This window comes from Cantharellus anzutake, assembly GCF_015039405.1.
Source record: "Cantharellus anzutake strain C23 chromosome Unknown EI90scaffold_108, whole genome shotgun sequence".
NCBI lineage: Eukaryota > Fungi > Basidiomycota > Agaricomycetes > Cantharellales > Hydnaceae > Cantharellus > Cantharellus anzutake.
In genome coordinates, this window is record NW_024067058.1 from 1 (window position 1) to 18,149 (window position 18,149).

The 18,149-nt window shown below is 50.1% G+C and overlaps 6 protein-coding genes across 6 annotated transcripts; 4 read left to right on the forward strand and 2 right to left on the reverse strand.

Moving 5' to 3' along the window:
* Positions 1 to 1,317, forward strand: EI90DRAFT_3085033 (uncharacterized protein; the record flags this gene model as incomplete). The annotated part of the gene is made up of 3 exons (XM_039062107.1): positions 1 to 296; positions 352 to 697; positions 929 to 1,317. Coding segments are annotated over 3 exons (820 nt in total), but the record flags the coding sequence as incomplete, so codon positions are not given.
* An 861-nt stretch (positions 1,318 to 2,178) lies between these two features.
* On the forward strand, positions 2,179 to 2,599 carry EI90DRAFT_3133770 (uncharacterized protein; the record flags this gene model as incomplete). The annotated part of the gene is made up of 2 exons (XM_039064596.1): positions 2,179 to 2,301; positions 2,357 to 2,599. The coding sequence occupies 2 exons, from the start codon at positions 2,179 to 2,181 to the stop codon at positions 2,597 to 2,599; spliced, it is 366 nt and encodes a 121-aa protein (XP_038909490.1).
* Positions 2,600 to 3,287: 688 nt separating this feature from the next.
* EI90DRAFT_3021311 (uncharacterized protein) lies at positions 3,288 to 4,019 on the reverse strand (the record flags this gene model as incomplete). The annotated part of the gene is made up of 4 exons (XM_039057633.1): positions 3,288 to 3,451; positions 3,614 to 3,738; positions 3,794 to 3,908; positions 3,959 to 4,019. The coding sequence occupies 4 exons, from the start codon at positions 4,017 to 4,019 to the stop codon at positions 3,288 to 3,290; spliced, it is 465 nt and encodes a 154-aa protein (XP_038909491.1).
* Positions 4,020 to 4,765: 746 nt separating this feature from the next.
* Positions 4,766 to 7,870, forward strand: EI90DRAFT_3158715 (glycosyltransferase family 2 protein; the record flags this gene model as incomplete). Its single annotated transcript, XM_039066186.1, has 2 exons — positions 4,766 to 4,813; positions 4,867 to 7,870. 2 exons carry the CDS (start codon positions 4,766 to 4,768, stop codon positions 7,852 to 7,854), a joined length of 3,036 nt encoding a protein of 1,011 aa, XP_038909492.1. The 3' UTR covers positions 7,855 to 7,870.
* A 300-nt stretch (positions 7,871 to 8,170) lies between these two features.
* Positions 8,171 to 9,910, forward strand: EI90DRAFT_3085040 (glycosyltransferase family 8 protein). The gene has a single exon (XM_039062108.1). It carries the CDS (start codon positions 8,231 to 8,233, stop codon positions 9,866 to 9,868), a length of 1,638 nt encoding a protein of 545 aa, XP_038909493.1. The 5' UTR covers positions 8,171 to 8,230; the 3' UTR covers positions 9,869 to 9,910.
* Positions 9,911 to 15,081: 5,171 nt separating this feature from the next.
* Positions 15,082 to 16,633, reverse strand: EI90DRAFT_2943129 (UDP-N-acetylglucosamine diphosphorylase; the record flags this gene model as incomplete). The annotated part of the gene is made up of 2 exons (XM_039055289.1): positions 15,082 to 15,977; positions 16,036 to 16,633. The coding sequence occupies 2 exons, from the start codon at positions 16,631 to 16,633 to the stop codon at positions 15,082 to 15,084; spliced, it is 1,494 nt and encodes a 497-aa protein (XP_038909494.1).
* Positions 16,634 to 18,149: the final 1,516 nt, after the last annotated feature.

Here is an 18,149-nt window from a genome sequence, read left to right on the forward strand (position 1 = left end):
CGCCGCTCAACACGCAGCTGCCACCTCAGCCGCATTAGGGGCAGCTGGTGCCGCGGTTTATGGCAAAGCTCGCGAGGCCGTTCCTCAATCTGTACAAGAACGCTTTCCAGAGAGGAGTACCGCTCCTGGTGGCACTGGAACTGGTGCAGGTGGTAAAAGGAATGTGGATATGATGCCCGTCAAGGAGACTGCCACATTGCCAAGTGGGGATAAGGGTCAGGGTCCGATGGGTGGTGTTGGATCATTGCCCGGTGGACGCGATGAAGAAGGTGTGGCGTTACTGCCTGAGGAAAAGGGTCAGTTCCTCCCCGGACTGGCTATGGGTTTCGCTTGATTGCGCTTTCCTGTTAGCTCACCCTGATCCAACGCTCGTTGACAACGCTGGGGCCAAGCGCAATATTCATTTGGTTTCTCCCTACGACACTGAGTCTCCATACTCTGACGTAGAAGCGAACAAGATCGCCGCTCCTCCCTCTGCCCCAGCCCCAATTGGGCTGGCGGGTAAAGCTGCGCATCTCGCACAGAGTGTGGGTGCCTCGGGGGTTGGGTCTAAATTCCAAGAAGCAGATGAGTCTCATCGTTTCAAGGGGGAAGAAAAAGTGCACCAGAGAATTGTAACTGGCGCTGTGGACACTAGCCTCAGTTCTACAGGGGGACATCCCGAGAAAGTGAACGTTCAGTCATCGGACCAAACCAAGTCAGTCGTTCGTGATCCTTTTTATAAGAAAATAGTTGCTGATCGATTGAGTTTGCCTTGGGTCCACCTTTGCACTCCCCACATTTCATAACTACGGTGTTGATGGACATCATCGTCATCCAAATTATCTGCGATGTTGCCATCCCGGTTGGGATGTCGGCTTCTGCTGATCCGTTCAATGGAAATGAACGTGGGGAATATATGATGATGTTCACGGTTGGTGACGAACAGAGGTGGTCAAGATAGCGCATCGAGCGACGAGACGAGGAAGAAGCCTAGCTTTATGGATAAATTGAAAGGAGAGGCGAAGATTTTCAGCGGAAAGTTGGGGAAGAATGAGGAGAAAGTTGAGGAAGGGAGAGCGTTGAAGATGGGAGTCAGTCCGGTTTCGCCTACATACACTAAGTAAGGGATGATGTCGTTGGAGGATTTTCTCGGCTAAGCTTGCGTGTTTTCGCCCATTCACGCTTCTGCGTCTTGTTTCTCTTTCTTTCGCTGCTGTTACCACTACAGCCCGTCTTATTCCATCGTGCCCATATGGCATCTCTATTTGTTCGCCCACAATTAATGTACAATACTAGGTGGATCGTCGACAAATTGGAAATTGACTAATTTTCGATGCAGGTTGTCCGTTCATACCTCAAATGTCCCGGGAATTTCCCAGTGTGTTGGATCGACTACATAAATACAAGTGTCAAGTCTGAGCAAATAATTAACCAATCTGAGTGTAAAGCGAGCCTCCGATTGGCCACTATTCGGAGTCAGCCGGAGATATATTTCGCTACCCCTCCAGTTTCTAGTACTTGCACCTCTTCTCTCAGGAGTTGGGCGACCTCACATTCCGATTCCCATCTTGCACCGTGACTCTATTCTAGATCGGGCCGATCCCCAGTCGATCAGCTTTCGTGCAGATGTAAAGTCAGAGAGTTGCTTTGCGATGCTCCGAGATTCTGAACCAGGATCTCTGCTCAGTAAAAGATTGAGGACTGTTGAAACAAGATGAACTACCGGACATCTCCCCTATCCGAATACTTGCATTACGCATGTCGTTCTATTGTATACCACCTCGCTGGATTCGCGGGTGAATGAGTCAGTTTGCATATTTCTGGGTGAGCAAGCAACTCGCTGGGTGGAAGTCTGCGTAGGAATGGAAGGTTATATCAGTATATCAATACTTCCCGAGTGGGCCAAGGTATGCATAGTCAACATGGTTTTCCAGTGGGCAGTTGATCAAGGGTCAGTGGTCAATACGCTTGCCTGGCTTCAGGCTTTTTTTTCGAGATTCCAAGAGGCATGAGGCAGTAAATGATTCGGTTGTGCTCCGCCGCTACCTTGCTTCTGTGGTCTCAAGAGTTGTACACCCGAATTTGGCCAATCACTCAACAATCTATATTGTGCTCTTTCCAATCTCGGACAGCATTCCCATTTATCGAGGAAAGGATCAAACTGTACCGCGGGCTAGTTACCGTGAGCCCAGAATCATGAGCCCGGATTTGGCCTGGTCACTCAACAATCTATGTCGGGCTCTTTCCAAACTCAGACGGCACTCGGAGGTACTCCCATCCGTCAAGGAGTGCGTCAAATTCTACCGCGAGCTAGTTACCGTTCACCCAGAATCATACACCCTAGATTTGGCGCAGTCACTCAGCAATCCCTTAGCGCTCTTCCCCATCTCATATGCACTCGGAGGCCCCCATTCATGGAGGAAGTGTCAAATTTGCTCTTTCCGATCTCGGACGGCACGAGGAGGCGCTCCCATTCATCGAGGAAAGCGTCAAACTCTACCGCGAGCTAGTTGCCAATGACCCAGATCATACGCCCCAGATTTGGCCGAGCCGCTCAACAGCCTATGTTCCACTCTTTCCGATCTCGGACGGCACAAAGGGGCGCCCTTATTATTAGAGGAAAACGTTAAACTCTACAGTGGGCTAGTTGCCGTTAACCCAGAATCATACAACTCAACGTTGGCTGACTCACTCGGCGATCTGCGTACCGCTCGGTCTCTCCACTCTTGGGCTTCGTTCTACTTGAGCGATTCAGATCCGCTTGAGACCTTGTGTGCTCCCTACTCACTTTATTATTGCGTCTCCCAGTGTGGTACCGGCACCACAATGTACACTCCGGGTTACCTGGTTGTTCGGCTCATAACAGATCACGCATATGATTCCATTTCACTTCCCACTACTGATCTCCCTAATACCAATGTCCCAAAATAACTAGTCCAATACTTGACTCCTTGATGCTCCGCTTTGAGGCTGTTGTGAACGAGTATTATTCGACAAATTACAAGGAGTGGTTGTTTAACTTAAAATAATTTCTACCGAGTTACGACTATCTTCCAGCTAGTTCAGACTATTTCCAGGCGATGCTCCAGGGATAAGAGATACTGGAACCCTCTTGATTACGAGGATTAGGAGCATGCCTGGATCACGTATTCTGACTGCTAATAGTATCATCATGTCAACTGGACACGAACCCCATACTGCTCATGGCCTTTGTGCAACCACTAGAGGAAAACATTTATGTTGGATGCGTCACCTGCACCGAAGATGGGGGTGGAATACCAAGAGCCGTCGATACTCTGAGCGTCTCATTGTGTCTGATGGCCTGCTTTTGGAAAGGTTCCCCACAGGTTCATCGGCGCTCGCCCCGCCGGGTGCCCACTCGAGAACTGAGGCCAGAATTCCGGGGGAATGGAGCTTGAATCGGCCAGAGCGTCGAATACGGCGGTGACGAGGCGCAGAGATGTTTGCTCTGCGTTTCACAGAATTAGATCAGAGAGCGCGATATTGCACTCGCGTAAGCGGCGATCTCAAGTTCTTGAGTATGTCATACAACTTCCAGGCATCCTTGTTGCATGGAATGATTTGCAATTTTGTCACGCAGGAGATGGTACATATGCCTAATTCAGCCTACTTGGCAAGTCAGCATCAGTGCAATTATTGTACCAAGTATCCTTTTCTAATATGCAGCACGCCACTGGTTTGCGCACAGGGGCTAGACTTGTGCTGATCGATCTTGGTCGATAGAATGATGACAGACTGAATGGATTCTCACATACTTAGTCAATTAAATTATTTGCCGAGTTGTATGTACCTAGATTTATTTGCGTGGTAGAGCTCCCGTAAAAAGTATAGTGCCTGACCAAGACCACTTGGGTACTGTGCAGGATTCCTCATGGGTAGCTGATCTACCAACCCCACCGGTGCACCTATAGAAAGTCACGCACATCGACAGTGAACAAGCATGAGCTTGATTAACAGGCTGCGACATGTTTGCTTGGGCACGTATCTCCAGCATTGTTGGTGATGCTACCACGCATGGTGACGTGGTGGCTTGAGTGCCGCCACAACGTCCTTAGTAGGAAGATGCTCCTTTGCATGGGTTGTGCCTCGACTCTACCCACAACTGATAGCATTGGCTGAACTACTACATGGCTGCGTATGTGGACCGCGCGCGATTCTACATGTCGGCACGTACCTACCTATTCACATCCCATGCACTGGAATGATCTCGAAATGCTGTATCGAGCTGTGACTGGCAAATCACCACCTCAAAGAGCCACGGATCTTAACTTCCTGCTGAATCTCCCCCTTTGTCCCCGATTCGACTGCATAGGCATAGTTCATTACATGGCTATTAGGGGCTGCTAAAGTGTTTATCATGAGGTGTGCTACATTTGGATCTTGATGCTCTAGAGCCCGCAGAGTTATATGTTAACTGCCCGGCTCTTGTGGAATTTTTCGTCTACTAGTCTGGATCATGACCAGAAAGCGTGCGACGCCACAATGGTCTGGCATAACTGGCACGGACAAGAGTTTTCGAGAGTTTCGTGTACATAGTTTCTGCGTCGGGTATCTGTTGCCAATGTATCGGGGGTTCCAGGATTTATATTAGTGGGCATGCATCCAGAGTTGGTCTGATTTGCTGCTTCAATAGTTCAGCTCTGTGTTCATGGGGACTCACGGCATTGAGTGCTATGGGCGCTTGCAGTGGTTGTTTTATATACATAAACCCTTACAGTTCGACAGGTACATGCTATCTGGACCAACCACCCTCACTTCTTCCATGAGTGCCGAGCTTAGATACTTAGTCACTGGAGGTCACGGCTTCATTGTAAGTCCTGGTGATTGCAGCGAGTCGACAATCTTATTGATCCTTGATGAAAGGGATCCCATGTTGCTCGGGAACTGAAGAAGCGAGGGCACTACATTCGAATCGCTGACACTTCACCAACCTGTGAACTGCCCGGAGAGTTGTGCGATGAATTCTTCTTGGTGGACCTTTGCGACCTTGATCAATGCCGGCGAGCAGTACGCGGTGTTGGTTGTGTTCTCCACTTTGCTGCTCTTATGGGTGGCATGGGCATGATTCATGCGTCGAATGAGGAAACAATCTATATCATCAACCACATTATCACCTTCAACCTCCTCCGCGCTTGCAATGAGCAGGGGAAACTCTCGAAGTTCTTCTTCGCATCGTCAGCCTGCGTCTACCCACAAATTTTACAAGGCAAAGAAAATAGAGATGTCTTACTCGCTGAAACCGATGTTCAACATCACCCCATCACTCCCCAGGGCTTATATGGTCTCGAGAAATTCAACTCCGAATCACTAGTGCGAAACTTTCGTTGGAAATCATACTCTGAAGCCCCTACCCTTTACATTGGGCGTTTCCACAACGTTTACGGCCCCAATGGCACCTGGTTTGGTGGGAGAGAGAAGGCTCCCGCAGCCCTCTTACGCAAAGCGGCCGTGGCAAAACTCGTTGGCCAAACGCCTACGATGGAACTTTGGGGTGATGGCTCTGAGAGAAGGAGCTTCCTTTACATCGATGATGCTGTCGATGCAGTCATGCGGCTGCTTGATTCAAAGTGCAGCGATCCGATAAACATTGGATCAGAACGAACAATATCAATCCGGGAACTCGCCTCTACCGCCCTGAAAATGGTAAACCTCAGCGGATCAGGGGTTAGGTTTGCATATGACCACTCCAAAGACGTTGGTGTTGGAGCCCGGAGTTCTGATAATACATTGGTAGAGAAAGTACTTGGCTGGAGACCTAGGGTTTCTCTGGAAGAAGGAATGGAGAGAACGTGTCGTTCGATTGAAGCAGGGATCGAAAAATTCTTGGAAGGGCTCCCTGACGAAAAACGGAAGGTTCAACTCGAACTCTGGAAGCATAGCGAAGTCGAAGACTTGCGGTCCAACTCTATTAGTTTTGCCTTGTTGCTCCCAATGACGTCGAGAAATTCTTCCTCGCCCAACGACTGCTTGGACTCGCTCAAACGGTTTGCCTATTCCATTGTCGACACAGCGTGGCGAGACACGCACAGTTACAGCCAGACATCATTCAAGGCCAAAATATACCTTGGTATCGACAGCGATGACGACTTCCTACTTCTAGGATCTGGGGAAACGAAACCCGAAGCCGTATTACGCTCCGCGGGGCTGATAGACGTTGTTCTGATGAAATTCGACCCATGCCATGGCCGTGTCTGCGACCTTTGGCGGGATCTTGCGAGGAGGGCCTGGCAGGATAGGGCCGACTATTTCATACTTCTTGGTGATGATGTTGAGCTACTGGACGAAGGCTGGATGAGGAAGGCTCACCAATGCTTCCTCGATCTTGCGACCACTCGGGGTCTTCCTCATGGGGTTGGGTGTGTTGCATTTACGGACACCACATTCCCTGGGATGCCAACATTCCCGATCATTCATCGTTACCACATGGACGCCTTCGACGGCAAGGTTGTTCCCGAAATCTTCGTCAATCAAGACGGAGATCCTTTTCTATTCCAGCTCTATCGGCGCTTCGGGGTCAATAGAATGATGCCCTCACGAATATCAAACAGGGTCGGCGGAGAAGGATTAGCTCGATATTCCAAAGTCTCTGCGAGACATTGGACATTCCAAACACTCGATGTAGCGAGTGACGCGTTGACCAAGGATTTAGCTGCAAAAGCGCTCGAGGGCGCCCGGATAAGCACTATCGATGTCATTGTTCCCTCATTCCGTGTGAACTTAAGCCTTCTCGACAACATTCTAGGACTCCAATCGAGCGACACTTGTTCCGTGAACTTCATCATCATAATTGACACTCCCGACTCCCCTTTCATAGATAAACTCCTTACCAGACACGGACATCGGTCGGATGTCCGGATAAGGATCAACGAACGTAACCTTGGGGCAAGTGCTGCAAGGAATCGCGGTCTGTCGGAGTCCGCAGCGGAGTGGGTTCTGTTCCTAGATGACGACGTGATTCCTGAGCCCAATATACTCTGGAACCTGGAACGTCACATCCGTGTACATCCCCAAGCAGCCGGCTTTGTTGGCTTATCTCATTTCCCAAGTCCAAGCTCAATTTTTACCATGGCACTACACTATTCCGGCATCACCTACTTTTGGGACATAGCCGAGAAATTAGAAGGGGAGATTCCCTGGGGGGTCACAGCAAATCTGGCAGCTCGGCGAGTGAATGACGGGTCTGAGTTCGACCTTAGGTTCCCGCGTACTGGTGGTGGGGAAGATGTAGACTTCTGTCTCAGACGTCGCCAGGCTTCGAAGATGACTGGGGGTGTTGGATTCCTTGGTGCACCTGATGTGATTGTTACCCATCCCTGGTGGAACGGGGGATCTCGCTCGTATCGGCGTTTCTTCGGGTGGGCCCGTGGGGACGGTGCATTGACAGACATGTATCCTTCTTTGTCTTACAGAGATGCGCCAAACTCTGCAGAGATCCTTCTTGTTGCCTCTGCCGGAACAATAGTGGGTTTGCTCGGGGTCATTCTTCCTTGTTTGTCCCCTCTTCGCCACGTTTCCTTTGCTCTCATTGTTTCAGTAATGGTCGCAAATATCTTCCACGACATCTTCCGTCACCTCTGGAGAGAAAGAGGCCACATTCAGCTTCCAGGGGTTCAGCCTAATGGCTTCAGATGGAGTATCGCGATATTAGAGAGCTCAATTATTCGTATGGTTAGCGAGTTTGGACGACTGGTGGGAATATTGGAACGGAGAGAGTTTACGAGCATTTTCAAGAGATTTGATTGGTTCATTCGACTTCCGGGGCGTAAGGACAAGGAGTTGGCGCGCACGAACTCGGCGGAGCGCCTCATCCTCATCGTGTTACTCATGGCCATTTACCTCAGCCGCTGCTGAGCAGAAGTGTTTGCTTCCCCACCGTTTCAATGTATAACTATATGCAATCATTTTCGGAATACCCTTCCCCTATGAAGCCAAATTTGATTCAATCACTAGTACTTGCAGTTTGTCCGTGGCAACGTTTGAACCAAGGGGAATCTTGCGCATCGTGGACACTCAAGGATTGGCCCCTTTTCGAGCAGCGGTCAGCTGTGGAACGTCAAATGTGGAAATGAACTTACATTCAATTGATGTGTATGCACATGATAAATTCCAGGCTCCGCTGATAGCTAAAAGATCTCAAGATCTTATCAAAGAGGCGTGTGTCGAGTGAGACCCCCCTCCAGTACACTTACTGCCCTAGCTTAGCGACTCATGGTGAGAAGTCCATGCTATGTCCGCCAATCCACATCTCGGAGTAGCGTCTTCCCAATCACCAACGCAGAAGTCGAAATACGAATTCACTGAAACTCAGGACTGGTTCAGCGGCCATGAACCAACATGGAAGTCATTGATCCTTCAGGTCACCGCGTCCAAACCCAGAGCTCTCGAAATAGGATCCTGGGAAGGCAGATCTGCAGTATTCTTGATCGAGAATTTGACCAAAGATGAGGGTCACATCACCTGTATCGACCATTTCGATCTCGAACGGACCCCTGAGGGCATCGAAAGGCTGAGGAAGATAAGGAATAACCTCGCCCTCGCTGGAGGTCCCCATAGGATCATCGACGATTTCAGTTTACCTGCGCTTAACATGTTGCTCCATGAGGCTCTTCCTCAAAAGGATCCGGGCTTCGACTGGATTTACATTGATGGGTCGCATGAAGCAGATGACACGTTGCTCGATGGAGAACTAGCTTGGCGCCTAGCAAAGAAGAATGCGATTATCATATTTGACGATTATGACTGGAAGGCGCAACCGGTGGAGAGTCGTCACCATCCCCGACGAGGGATCGATGCATTTATGGCAGTCCATGAAGGGGAATATGAAGTCCTTCCCTCAGATTACCAAATGATTCTTCGCAAGACGTCGGATATGAGAATCGGCTTTTTGTCCAAAGATACAAAGGAGTTTAGCCGGGAAGGATTTGAGTATGGGATTAACTTGGCGGTAACGACTAACAACGAATATGCAATGCCAGCAGCTGTTGCTCTTCATACAGTCATTGCGAACACCCCAGGCCGCATCTCGATTTACATCCTCCAATACGAACTAAGCGAAGACAATCAAAGGAAGCTTCGAGCATCGGTTTCTTCGCGCGATGAAGTGACCCTTCGCTTCATTCGGCTTCCGAAGAGCAGCCTATATTGTACCCTCGGCCCACAGTGGGGGAAGATAGATGCTGTCAGCTGGGTACCAGTCGAGAGGGTAATCTATCTTGATGCAGACGTCCTAGTCCGTAAAGACGTCTCAGCTTTGTGGGATTCAGATCTCCAAGGGGCGAGCCTAGGTGCCGTGCAGGACGTTGGAATTCCGATGCGGGATGGATCTCCCTACTTCAACTCAGGGGTGCTCTTGATGGACCTGGCAAAGATTCGAGAAGACAGGGAAGCGCTGCTTCGCGTGTGTCACAGCCTGAAAGATTCACCGGTGCATGAGCAAGACGCTCTGAATAAACACTTCAAATCAAGGTGGCGGGCGCTTGACTTCCGTTGGAACGCGCAAGGCCTTGGAACATATGCCAACATGCCATCCGCGGAACGGGATGGCTTGGATCTTGAACGCATGAAGATAGAGCCGTACATTGTCCATTTTACTGGACCGTTGCATCCTAGTATGGCGGATATAATTAATCCCTGGGTGCAGCCATACACTGCCAAGCCTTGGGGATATGCAGGAGCCCCGGGCCACCCTTTCGCGGGTGAGTGGTGGATGGAATTTTCAGAGACTGAATGGGTCTCGTGGGCGGGCTCGGAGGGGAGAATCGATGAGAGGAAAGCAAGAAGGAAGCAGAAGATCGAGGAGGCTATCGCCAAGTTCAATAACGCTCTCGACGAGCAGGAACTCCAGGAAACGTGCGTAGTTGGATGACCTATTTTCTTTCACGCATTCAGTTGAGCGATGGTGATAAATGATACATGTATAACCCATGCAGAAGATTGACTTCTTGAGGGATGAAGGTAGCTGAGAGAGCATGAACTTGTAACGAGCCTAGATAACAGCAATGCGCCGAGAACTATGGTGGGCAGGCCAATCAAACGAAGTCCCCGCAGCAGGAATTGGCCGCGCTTATGTGAGCGCAAAAATGAGTGATCTACGATACAAATACACAGACACGAGAAAACGACGGTGGTCCCCCAGCGAGTACATCTGGGCAGTCTCGGGAGAGCGCCTGTCCCCTGATTGTATCCGCCGATCAAGGACCTTTGCCCAAATCGCTGTTCCCGCTACGTCGCACGGGTTACTTCAGCTACTCCAACCCTAAACCGGCCAGGCCCCACTACAAGAGCTGTTCCATGAGGGTTTCACCCATGCGGCATCAGTAGCTTGAGCCCCAATCCCACTGGGAAACCATATCAAGCAGGTTGTTTGCTGATTATACAGCCCAGAGACGGAGGCAACAGTCCCGATGCTCCTCAACACGATTCAGTCATCGGTGCACCGTGCGTTCCTGCTGACGCGCTTCGGACTTTCTTATCAACATCACTGCTAGCCGAGCTTTCACAACTTCCCCGACTCGGTGTAGACAATACCTACGTCACAAATATGTCCGACTGCCTTGAAAGCACGCAATTTGAGGTCTAGGGGTCGATGATCAAACGTCGCAAGAGGGCCAATTCGTCTGGCTACGTGGCTCTCCTGGGACGGGAAGGACCACCATATCTCCAAACGCTGCCCTAAGCCAAGGCACTCATCCATTTTCGAAGGCTTCCTTCCGCCCTGCTGACCATACTTGCGGCTTTAAGGAGGATCAAGATGACACCTTCCGCCGACGCATTGGTGTTAGCCACCTCCGGGAAAACAAGTACCAGTGATGACTCTGACGGTTGAACCGATGGGCAATAAAGCCATCTTTGACTAGGTTCGCTTCTTAGATGGTGCTTGCACATTCAACCAATCCGTCATTGCAAGAGCACGGGATCCGCGGATTGAGCCGGTATTTGCGCTTCACGGGGTTCTCTTGCATTTACCATTCCTGGCTAATTGTCGGCGGGCTGGACACTGAATGCCATATCATATGGAGAAGTTTTGCTTCAGCGTGCCGGGCCGCTCTTCCAGCCTCGATCCCGGTCTGGGATGTCCACCTTCAGACTTGGCGAGGTCATAACTTGTAGTGAGTCCCTGAATACCTCGATGAGCTGACACGCCCGACGCATCCGGAGCCCATACAAACGCAGACGTGAACGGTCACTTTAGTGGGTTGCCAGTGTAACGCATCTATATCGCAACTTCAGAGATTGCTAAGGATGGGTCTTTCCTGAGGGGTATGGATGGCATCAAGCAACAGTGAATTACGGGTGCTTCCTTGGATTACCGCTCCACCAACTTACCAATGAATACTGTGAGCGGAGTGGGTTCGGCACACGTACTCATTCTCCTCTAGGAGGTGGAAAGAGAGTTGGAAGAATACCGATATTCACCTTACGTTGAGTCTGCTTTTGTCCTGTTTGCTCTCCAGAACATGCCCCTGAATCGTGAAGGGTCCCAAGTGATGATTTGGATGCTTCACAACTCTTTCCTGAAGGGCGCAATCAATCGCAGTTCGAGACCAACTACTTGTAGACTACTTACCCTCCGTTCGCGACAATGGGGAACAGACAGTTTAGTGTGCCCAATGTAATGTTTCATGCAACTCTAGGGTAAATCGGCTTGGGTCCAGTTTGTTTGGAAGATGTAACAATCCTGACGGTGTTGGGTTAAATTTTGAAGGAACTCGAAAGGGGTGATTGATTGAACCAAGGTGTTCGGTCACACAATCCAACTACTAGTGGCGTACGCTCAGGTGATAATGGCAAGGAAAGTTGGTAGACGGGATGACGAAGAGAACAATTGCAAGGCAGGGTCTCAGGAAGGAGTTGTTCGTAAGTGTATTGTGGCAGGTGCAGGGCTCTTCCAAGTGAGGCATTTTGTCGCACTCGGCTTCGGAAGCGGTATCGGTCGCTGATATCAACGACCAGCGTACGATCACTCGATTCCAATGCGACCAAGTGCCTCTAGCCTGGATCGAGCTCGTCCATGGGAGCGGCCGAGTTGCTACCGAGGAGAGCATCACCATCTTCGATCGATAGTGGTGCGCAGCACATAAAGCTTGGCACTCTCCCATGGAGGCACTGCCCACAGTGGGCCCAGCTGTTACTGGAGTGTCGAACGACATGGTATAGGGGGTTTTTCACAAAAGGTGGTTGCTGCGATCATCATATACTTCGGATCACCCGGCTGAACCGCTGACCTCCACCCGATCCCATCCCGAGCCGGCCGTTCCTTGCCAGCCGCATGGGAGAAAACAGGAGAAAACCCGCGGTACGATAACATTGATTGGGGCGTGATGACTATTTTCCGATGCTCCCGATATAGTAGAGCGACGATTTTTTTGCAACCCGCTGGCGTGACACAGTGTACGATATTCCAGGTGAACATATCAGGACCTTAGTGAACGCGAATGTGAATGCAATGGACATTGCCGCGGATGAATAAATGAATTCCAGCTCGTATATATAAAGCCGTCCTCGTCAACCCACAACCAAATCAAAATGTTTTGCGTTGTGCACCCGCCCGGGTCTTCGGTCAGGACTTTGGGATGTCGCCTGAGAGGCACCTCTGGTGACTATTCTCGGGCTTAGCAGGAGTTTGCCTCTGGGGAAGTGAATGAAGATTCCGATCGTTGAACCGACAAACACCCTGCTTTCTTCGCTTCCTCATCAGCTTGGATGCTACTTCATCCCCGCATTCGTCTAACCCAACCACTTTAGATGAAGACGGAAATCAGGAGGCATCTGGATCTTATTGATGAAGCGAGTACTTGCCCTCTTCGAACTACCCCCCTCCCCCTGTGCTGGCAAATAGACATCTCTGAACGCATACGGATGAGGGTCCTCTGGAGGATGCCTGAGTATTTCATGTAGTTTCATGCTATTGCAAGCTATGACAGTTGGGTCTCACAAATGCTTACATTCCAATTCGATACGATTACGGTGTATGGTCTGATTTGGTATCCTGGATGTCACGAAATCCCATAGGAAAATCACTGTGAGGATCGTATCCTGGGACGCGGCGCACTAGTGCAAGCCGTTGGCCTATCGGTTTACGGTGTGGTCTGCATGGAACCAGTCCCAGACCTCACGCCAGTCGCGGATCGTAACTCAGCGGGCGCCACTTAATTTGACTGAGCTTGCGAGGCGTTTGTAGCATCAGGATCATAATTTCAAGGGTTCAACATTCCAAGTTCACGCCATGTTGTTGCTGTGCCTGGGCATTTGACAAGATTGATAGTCTCAAATACTCACTTTCCACTGGCCAATCGCTGCTTGACCAGCCCAGGACGTTACGATCGTCAGATTTGGTAGGCTTCTCAGAAGCGTCATTTCTCGTGGCTTCTGAATCGACGTTTCACACTTGAGGGCTGGGGCAGTGTGTCCTACGCTTGGGGTGATCATTATTCTCACAAGTTAAACATCTCCTAATGAGAATTTGGAGGGGAGGATAGGATCTTTGGGTAGCCCCCTTTGTCAGTCCCGTTCGCCCTACCAACTCGAAGACAAGGGAGCATCACATGGATGTGCAGCCGAACGTAGGCAGGTCACCAGCCTAAGCCAAACGCCAGAATACGCTCGTTTTGCCCCGATCCACTGCATCACCGTACGCTGTTCCTTGAGCAACTTGGTTCATCTGAAAAAGTAGATGGCCCCCTGCGTAGCCGAATGATTTCCGTGTAGGCGGTGCCTTGCCGGTTGCCTCGGGTGGATCTGACTGGTGGGTTCAATACTTAGATCGTCCGTTAAGTCGCCAACTCTCCCTCCCATACTTATCAGGAATACAGAGTGGTGCCATCGTTTATCCTCATGGTGATATTCCACTCTGCGTCTGACACTTACACGAGCCTGGAAACGGAGCGAAGACAACTCGGAATGTTAGGGTTGCAACTGAAATCCACATGACATTATCGTCCGATGTTCAGAGACGCGAGGATGGTGAACGTTTGGCCTGGAAAAGGAGTTGCTGGGAGGCTGAATCCATTTCAAATTCATGGCGTGCCCCCCTTGGACATATCTTCTAGGTTTCTCAAAAGGATGCGTCCAACCGTCCAAACGCAACTCTGCCTATCGATCCACGTTTTTTTTCTTCCTCTTTTTGAAATCGACCATGGCGACGGCATTACCGAGATCTTGAACCAATGCATTTCCCTGGTAAGGGAGTATCGCTATTCTCGTCGACTGGGATATCCAGAGAAGCTTTCTGTGGACGTTTTGACATCCGCGGTGATATCCAGCAGTTCAGTTCTCGTGGAAAGTATCAAACAGTGGTGATATCAATGTATCGGAGCTGTACCTGGTAGCCGGTAGTTTTGATCGGGAGGAAGTTCATTGCAAGCTTGCCCGGGGGGGGGGGGGGGGTCAAAAGGCGGATTAGCAAGGAAGCGGCTTTTTCAAAGGTCCGACTGGCACTCGCCATTCTTAATGCACTAGAGACGTGGAGTCGATTGTCGGGCTCGTTACCGCGCTTCGAGTTGCGCTTCTAGCCTATTCTCACATGGATACTTGTGCGGTGCATGGCTGAAGGGGCCCTAATCTCGAACCGTCTGGGGATTCGGACGCTAGCGACGATGCGTTGGCTGGCCAGTCGGAAGCCCCCAAGAACCCGGATCGGATTGGTCCGAGTATTAGATTCAAGCGTACGCCGAGGCCAACTCACGTTGTTGATGCTGAGTGATCTTGCGTAGTAGAGGCTGTGGGATCCTGCCTAAGTCTTGCGGCGTCTTGGATTTCCCTTTCTTGCCTATTTTGGTTTGCCTGACTACATATAAAAACACAATTTTTGGACCTTACGACTTCTCAGTTCACGTGCTACGGGACTTGAGTCTGTGAGTCGAAGATGTTTCCTCTTTTTTCTTGTGTTCACAATATTGTGTCTAATTCGTGTACGCCAGCGAGAACGTCGCCAGCGTAAAAACCGCTAATATTCCAATTCGGGTAATTCACATTATGTTACATCCAGATAAGCCTGATTGATTCAGGAGCAGTACAACAACGGTATAAACACGCGACGCACATTCGGTGGATGTCGATTACAGAAAGCCCTGTGCAAGTTTACGCTAACCCATCCAGTTCCTCGACAGACTCCACAAAACCAGAACGAACATACGTTTTTCCTTTAGCGGCTTCTAACCCTTCTCCAGCATAGGACACCAACGGTGATATCTCTATCACGACACCATCTGCAACGCTCGCTCCAGCACGCTGCAAGAACCTCTTTTGCTGAGCGAGAATAGCGGTTCGACTAGTGTCCGGATCTTCGTAGCCCGTTCCCGGAGGATTCTTGAATGGACTGAATTCTTCCTTGCGGTCGACCTCCAAGACAAACACGCGCTTTGCAAAGGAGAAAGCGTCGAATGCAAAGAGTTCCAGCTTGATGCCGTTTGGTTTGGAAGGTTTGATGGTCTCTCCGGTGGGGTTATCGACAGGACAATATGGAACCTTCTTCTGAGCGATGTGGAAAGCTAGTTGGCTTTCGAATGATTCAACCTCTTCGAGGAACGTTCGAGTGTAGAAAAAATTGGCAATGCTCCCTGCACGGAAAGCGAGACGATCAGGGTGATTTGGGTCCTTGCGTTCCGCCTGTTCCCTGGTAATTTCAGTGTATTCTACGACAGTGAAGACGCCCCCTTTGAGTGCTATAACGCCTAAGCCCTCATCAGGCGTTGCCTTGGGTATCACTTTCGCGGCGCAATCTGCGTGTTTCCAGATATTGTACCCGACGAACACGGGATCGGCAACGCGCACCAAACAATTATCGACAGCATATGCGTGCAAGTATTCGACCCCGCGGGATTTGAGGTCTGAGAGTCCAGTGTGATCGGGGTCTGAGGGGGAAAGAGGTGCACGCAAACCAGCGTAGTACCCTCCGTTTCCGTCCGGTGCGGTGGCAATCTCGGTTGGAGACGCCATTATGACCTTCCCGTCTGGAGAGAAACACGGCAAAGTCCCTGAGGATGTCATGTTTAGACACTTTGCTGGGACCCAGGCTGATCTATTCTCACTGACCTTGTTCAAAGAAGATCACATTCGATCTCGATAAGCCAAAATATTGATGTTTTTCAAAGAATGCCACCGTTGCCGGACGTGTTGGTCTACTAGTCATCACATACCATGGAACGATGACTGAGCCCACAGGTTTCCCTAGTTCCCTCTCCGCGAGTGTCTGCAAGCGTAAAATTCGCTCCGCTTGAATCTGGAAGAGTGGTTTATGTGAGGGCAAACCGATATCGTAGCAGCCTTTAGGGTCTGAATTTCCAAGCCGCGTCCCTTGGCCGCCCGCCATCAGTAGAGCGCCAACCTTGCCAGCGCCGATCGCGTCCAATCCGATCTTTCTCCATGATTCCACATTCGCAACGCTTTCCTCGCCGATCGTGGTATCGAAAGAATCATCGGGAAAGGGCTCTATGGAGGGCTGTCCGTTTCCACTTTCGCTAGTGGGATGGGTAGATTTGGCGAATATGCGGTTTGCGCGTTCGATATCGATCTTGTTCAAGTTGTGCAGCAATTCATCGCGCTCTTTCTCATTAAGCCTGTCCCAATAAGTGAAGACGTGGGATTGATTCGCTGCGAGATAGCGTTCTTTCAAGCGTTCATAAGAGGACATGGTGTTCGACAGGACACAACCATGTCGGAGTTTACTTCCGAAGACCTCGATGTTTTGGGATTTACAGCTATATAACACGGACTAATCAGGTTCGACTGAGGATTGTAGCGGGAGACGGCCCAGGAGGCCCAGAATGGATTGGCAGCAGGCGCGGCAAGACACGCGTGATCCGTTACTAGTACAAGGGAAACCAAACAATAAAAACAAGCGAGATCACAAATGAGAAAGTTCAGAGAAACAACCAGACAAGTACAAGGGAATTCCAGGCAATAAGAAGAAACCATACTACAACGGAACAAAGGGAAGCAACCAAAGACAAACGCGAGCGGATACTGATAATACACGCAAATTCGGAAAAACAATTCGCAAGACAAAAGCTCAAGATCGTTCTAATGGTGGTGAAAGGGGTTGGGGGTGGGAGAGACAAAACTAGTCAAGTCAGACTATAGCAGCGGATGTGAGCCAGTTAAGATGATAGCGGCAGCCAGGGAAGCGGGAGAGGCAGCAGCAGCAGTTCACGAGTGAGTTTTGATGAGCGGCAGCAAGTTGGCGTTTGACTCACCACGAGAGATGCGAGGAGGTTCAGCCGATAAGGAGAGGAAAGGGGGCATCATGGAAGCCCTTTTTATAAACACGGCCTGAATTATCGTGAGCATTCTCGTGATGAGTGAAGTTCAGTACATACCTCTACTGGTATAATCTGCTTTGCGCATCCGCGCCAGAAAACCCAGCGTACGACTGAGGCACGGTTCCTGGGTCCATCAAATGGTCAGGTTTGCGCAGGGGCTCGTGAAAGATAGGGCGGCAAAGGGGTGAGTGCGGTGCTGAGACAAGTGCAGCAGGGTCCGATCGAACAAGAGAGGTTGCAGCATCAGCTGGGCCGATTCCGGTCATTGCCCCATGATTAGTCTTGTGGGGTGGGGTCATTAAACAACCAGGCTACAATTGTTATGAGGGTTCCCCTCAAACTGGATGGCCGAGCTTGCAGCGCCTTCGGCGCTGCGCTGCAAGCTTGGCCATCCAGTTTGGGAGGAACCCTCTAACAAACCATACTGCAATTTCAAATTAAATATGCTATCTTCATTTGTATGCAAAGTGTTTAGTTCAGGCAATGGTCTATTTGATTGCAGTAAATAAACTCCATACTGTTGGAATAACCATCAGGGATGGAGTAACCTCCCTGGCATAATGGGTGAGTAGTGTATGGATGCATGCTAGAGGTCCTGGGTTCGATACCAGGCTTGTCCATTTTATGTCATTCATCCAGTCACCTGATTTACATTAGTTGAATTCATGACATAAGTCTATAGCACTAGCAACATGAATTTCTTCACATACCCAATCCAAGAATCTGAGCCATATCCATGCATTCAGTGTCAGGGATCGCTTGTCAGTCCAAGTCAAGTATCACCCAAAAACCTAGTCATAGACAAAGCTGAGGTTCCAACCCTCAGCAACACATAGGGCTATATACATGAGAGATATGAATCAATTGGAAGAAAAAGGATCAACAGAA

Coding starts and splice junctions, on each gene's coding strand:
- EI90DRAFT_3085040 (XM_039062108.1), top strand. CDS start 8,231: ATGTCCGCCAATCCACATCTCGGAGTAGCGTCTTCCCAATCACCAACG.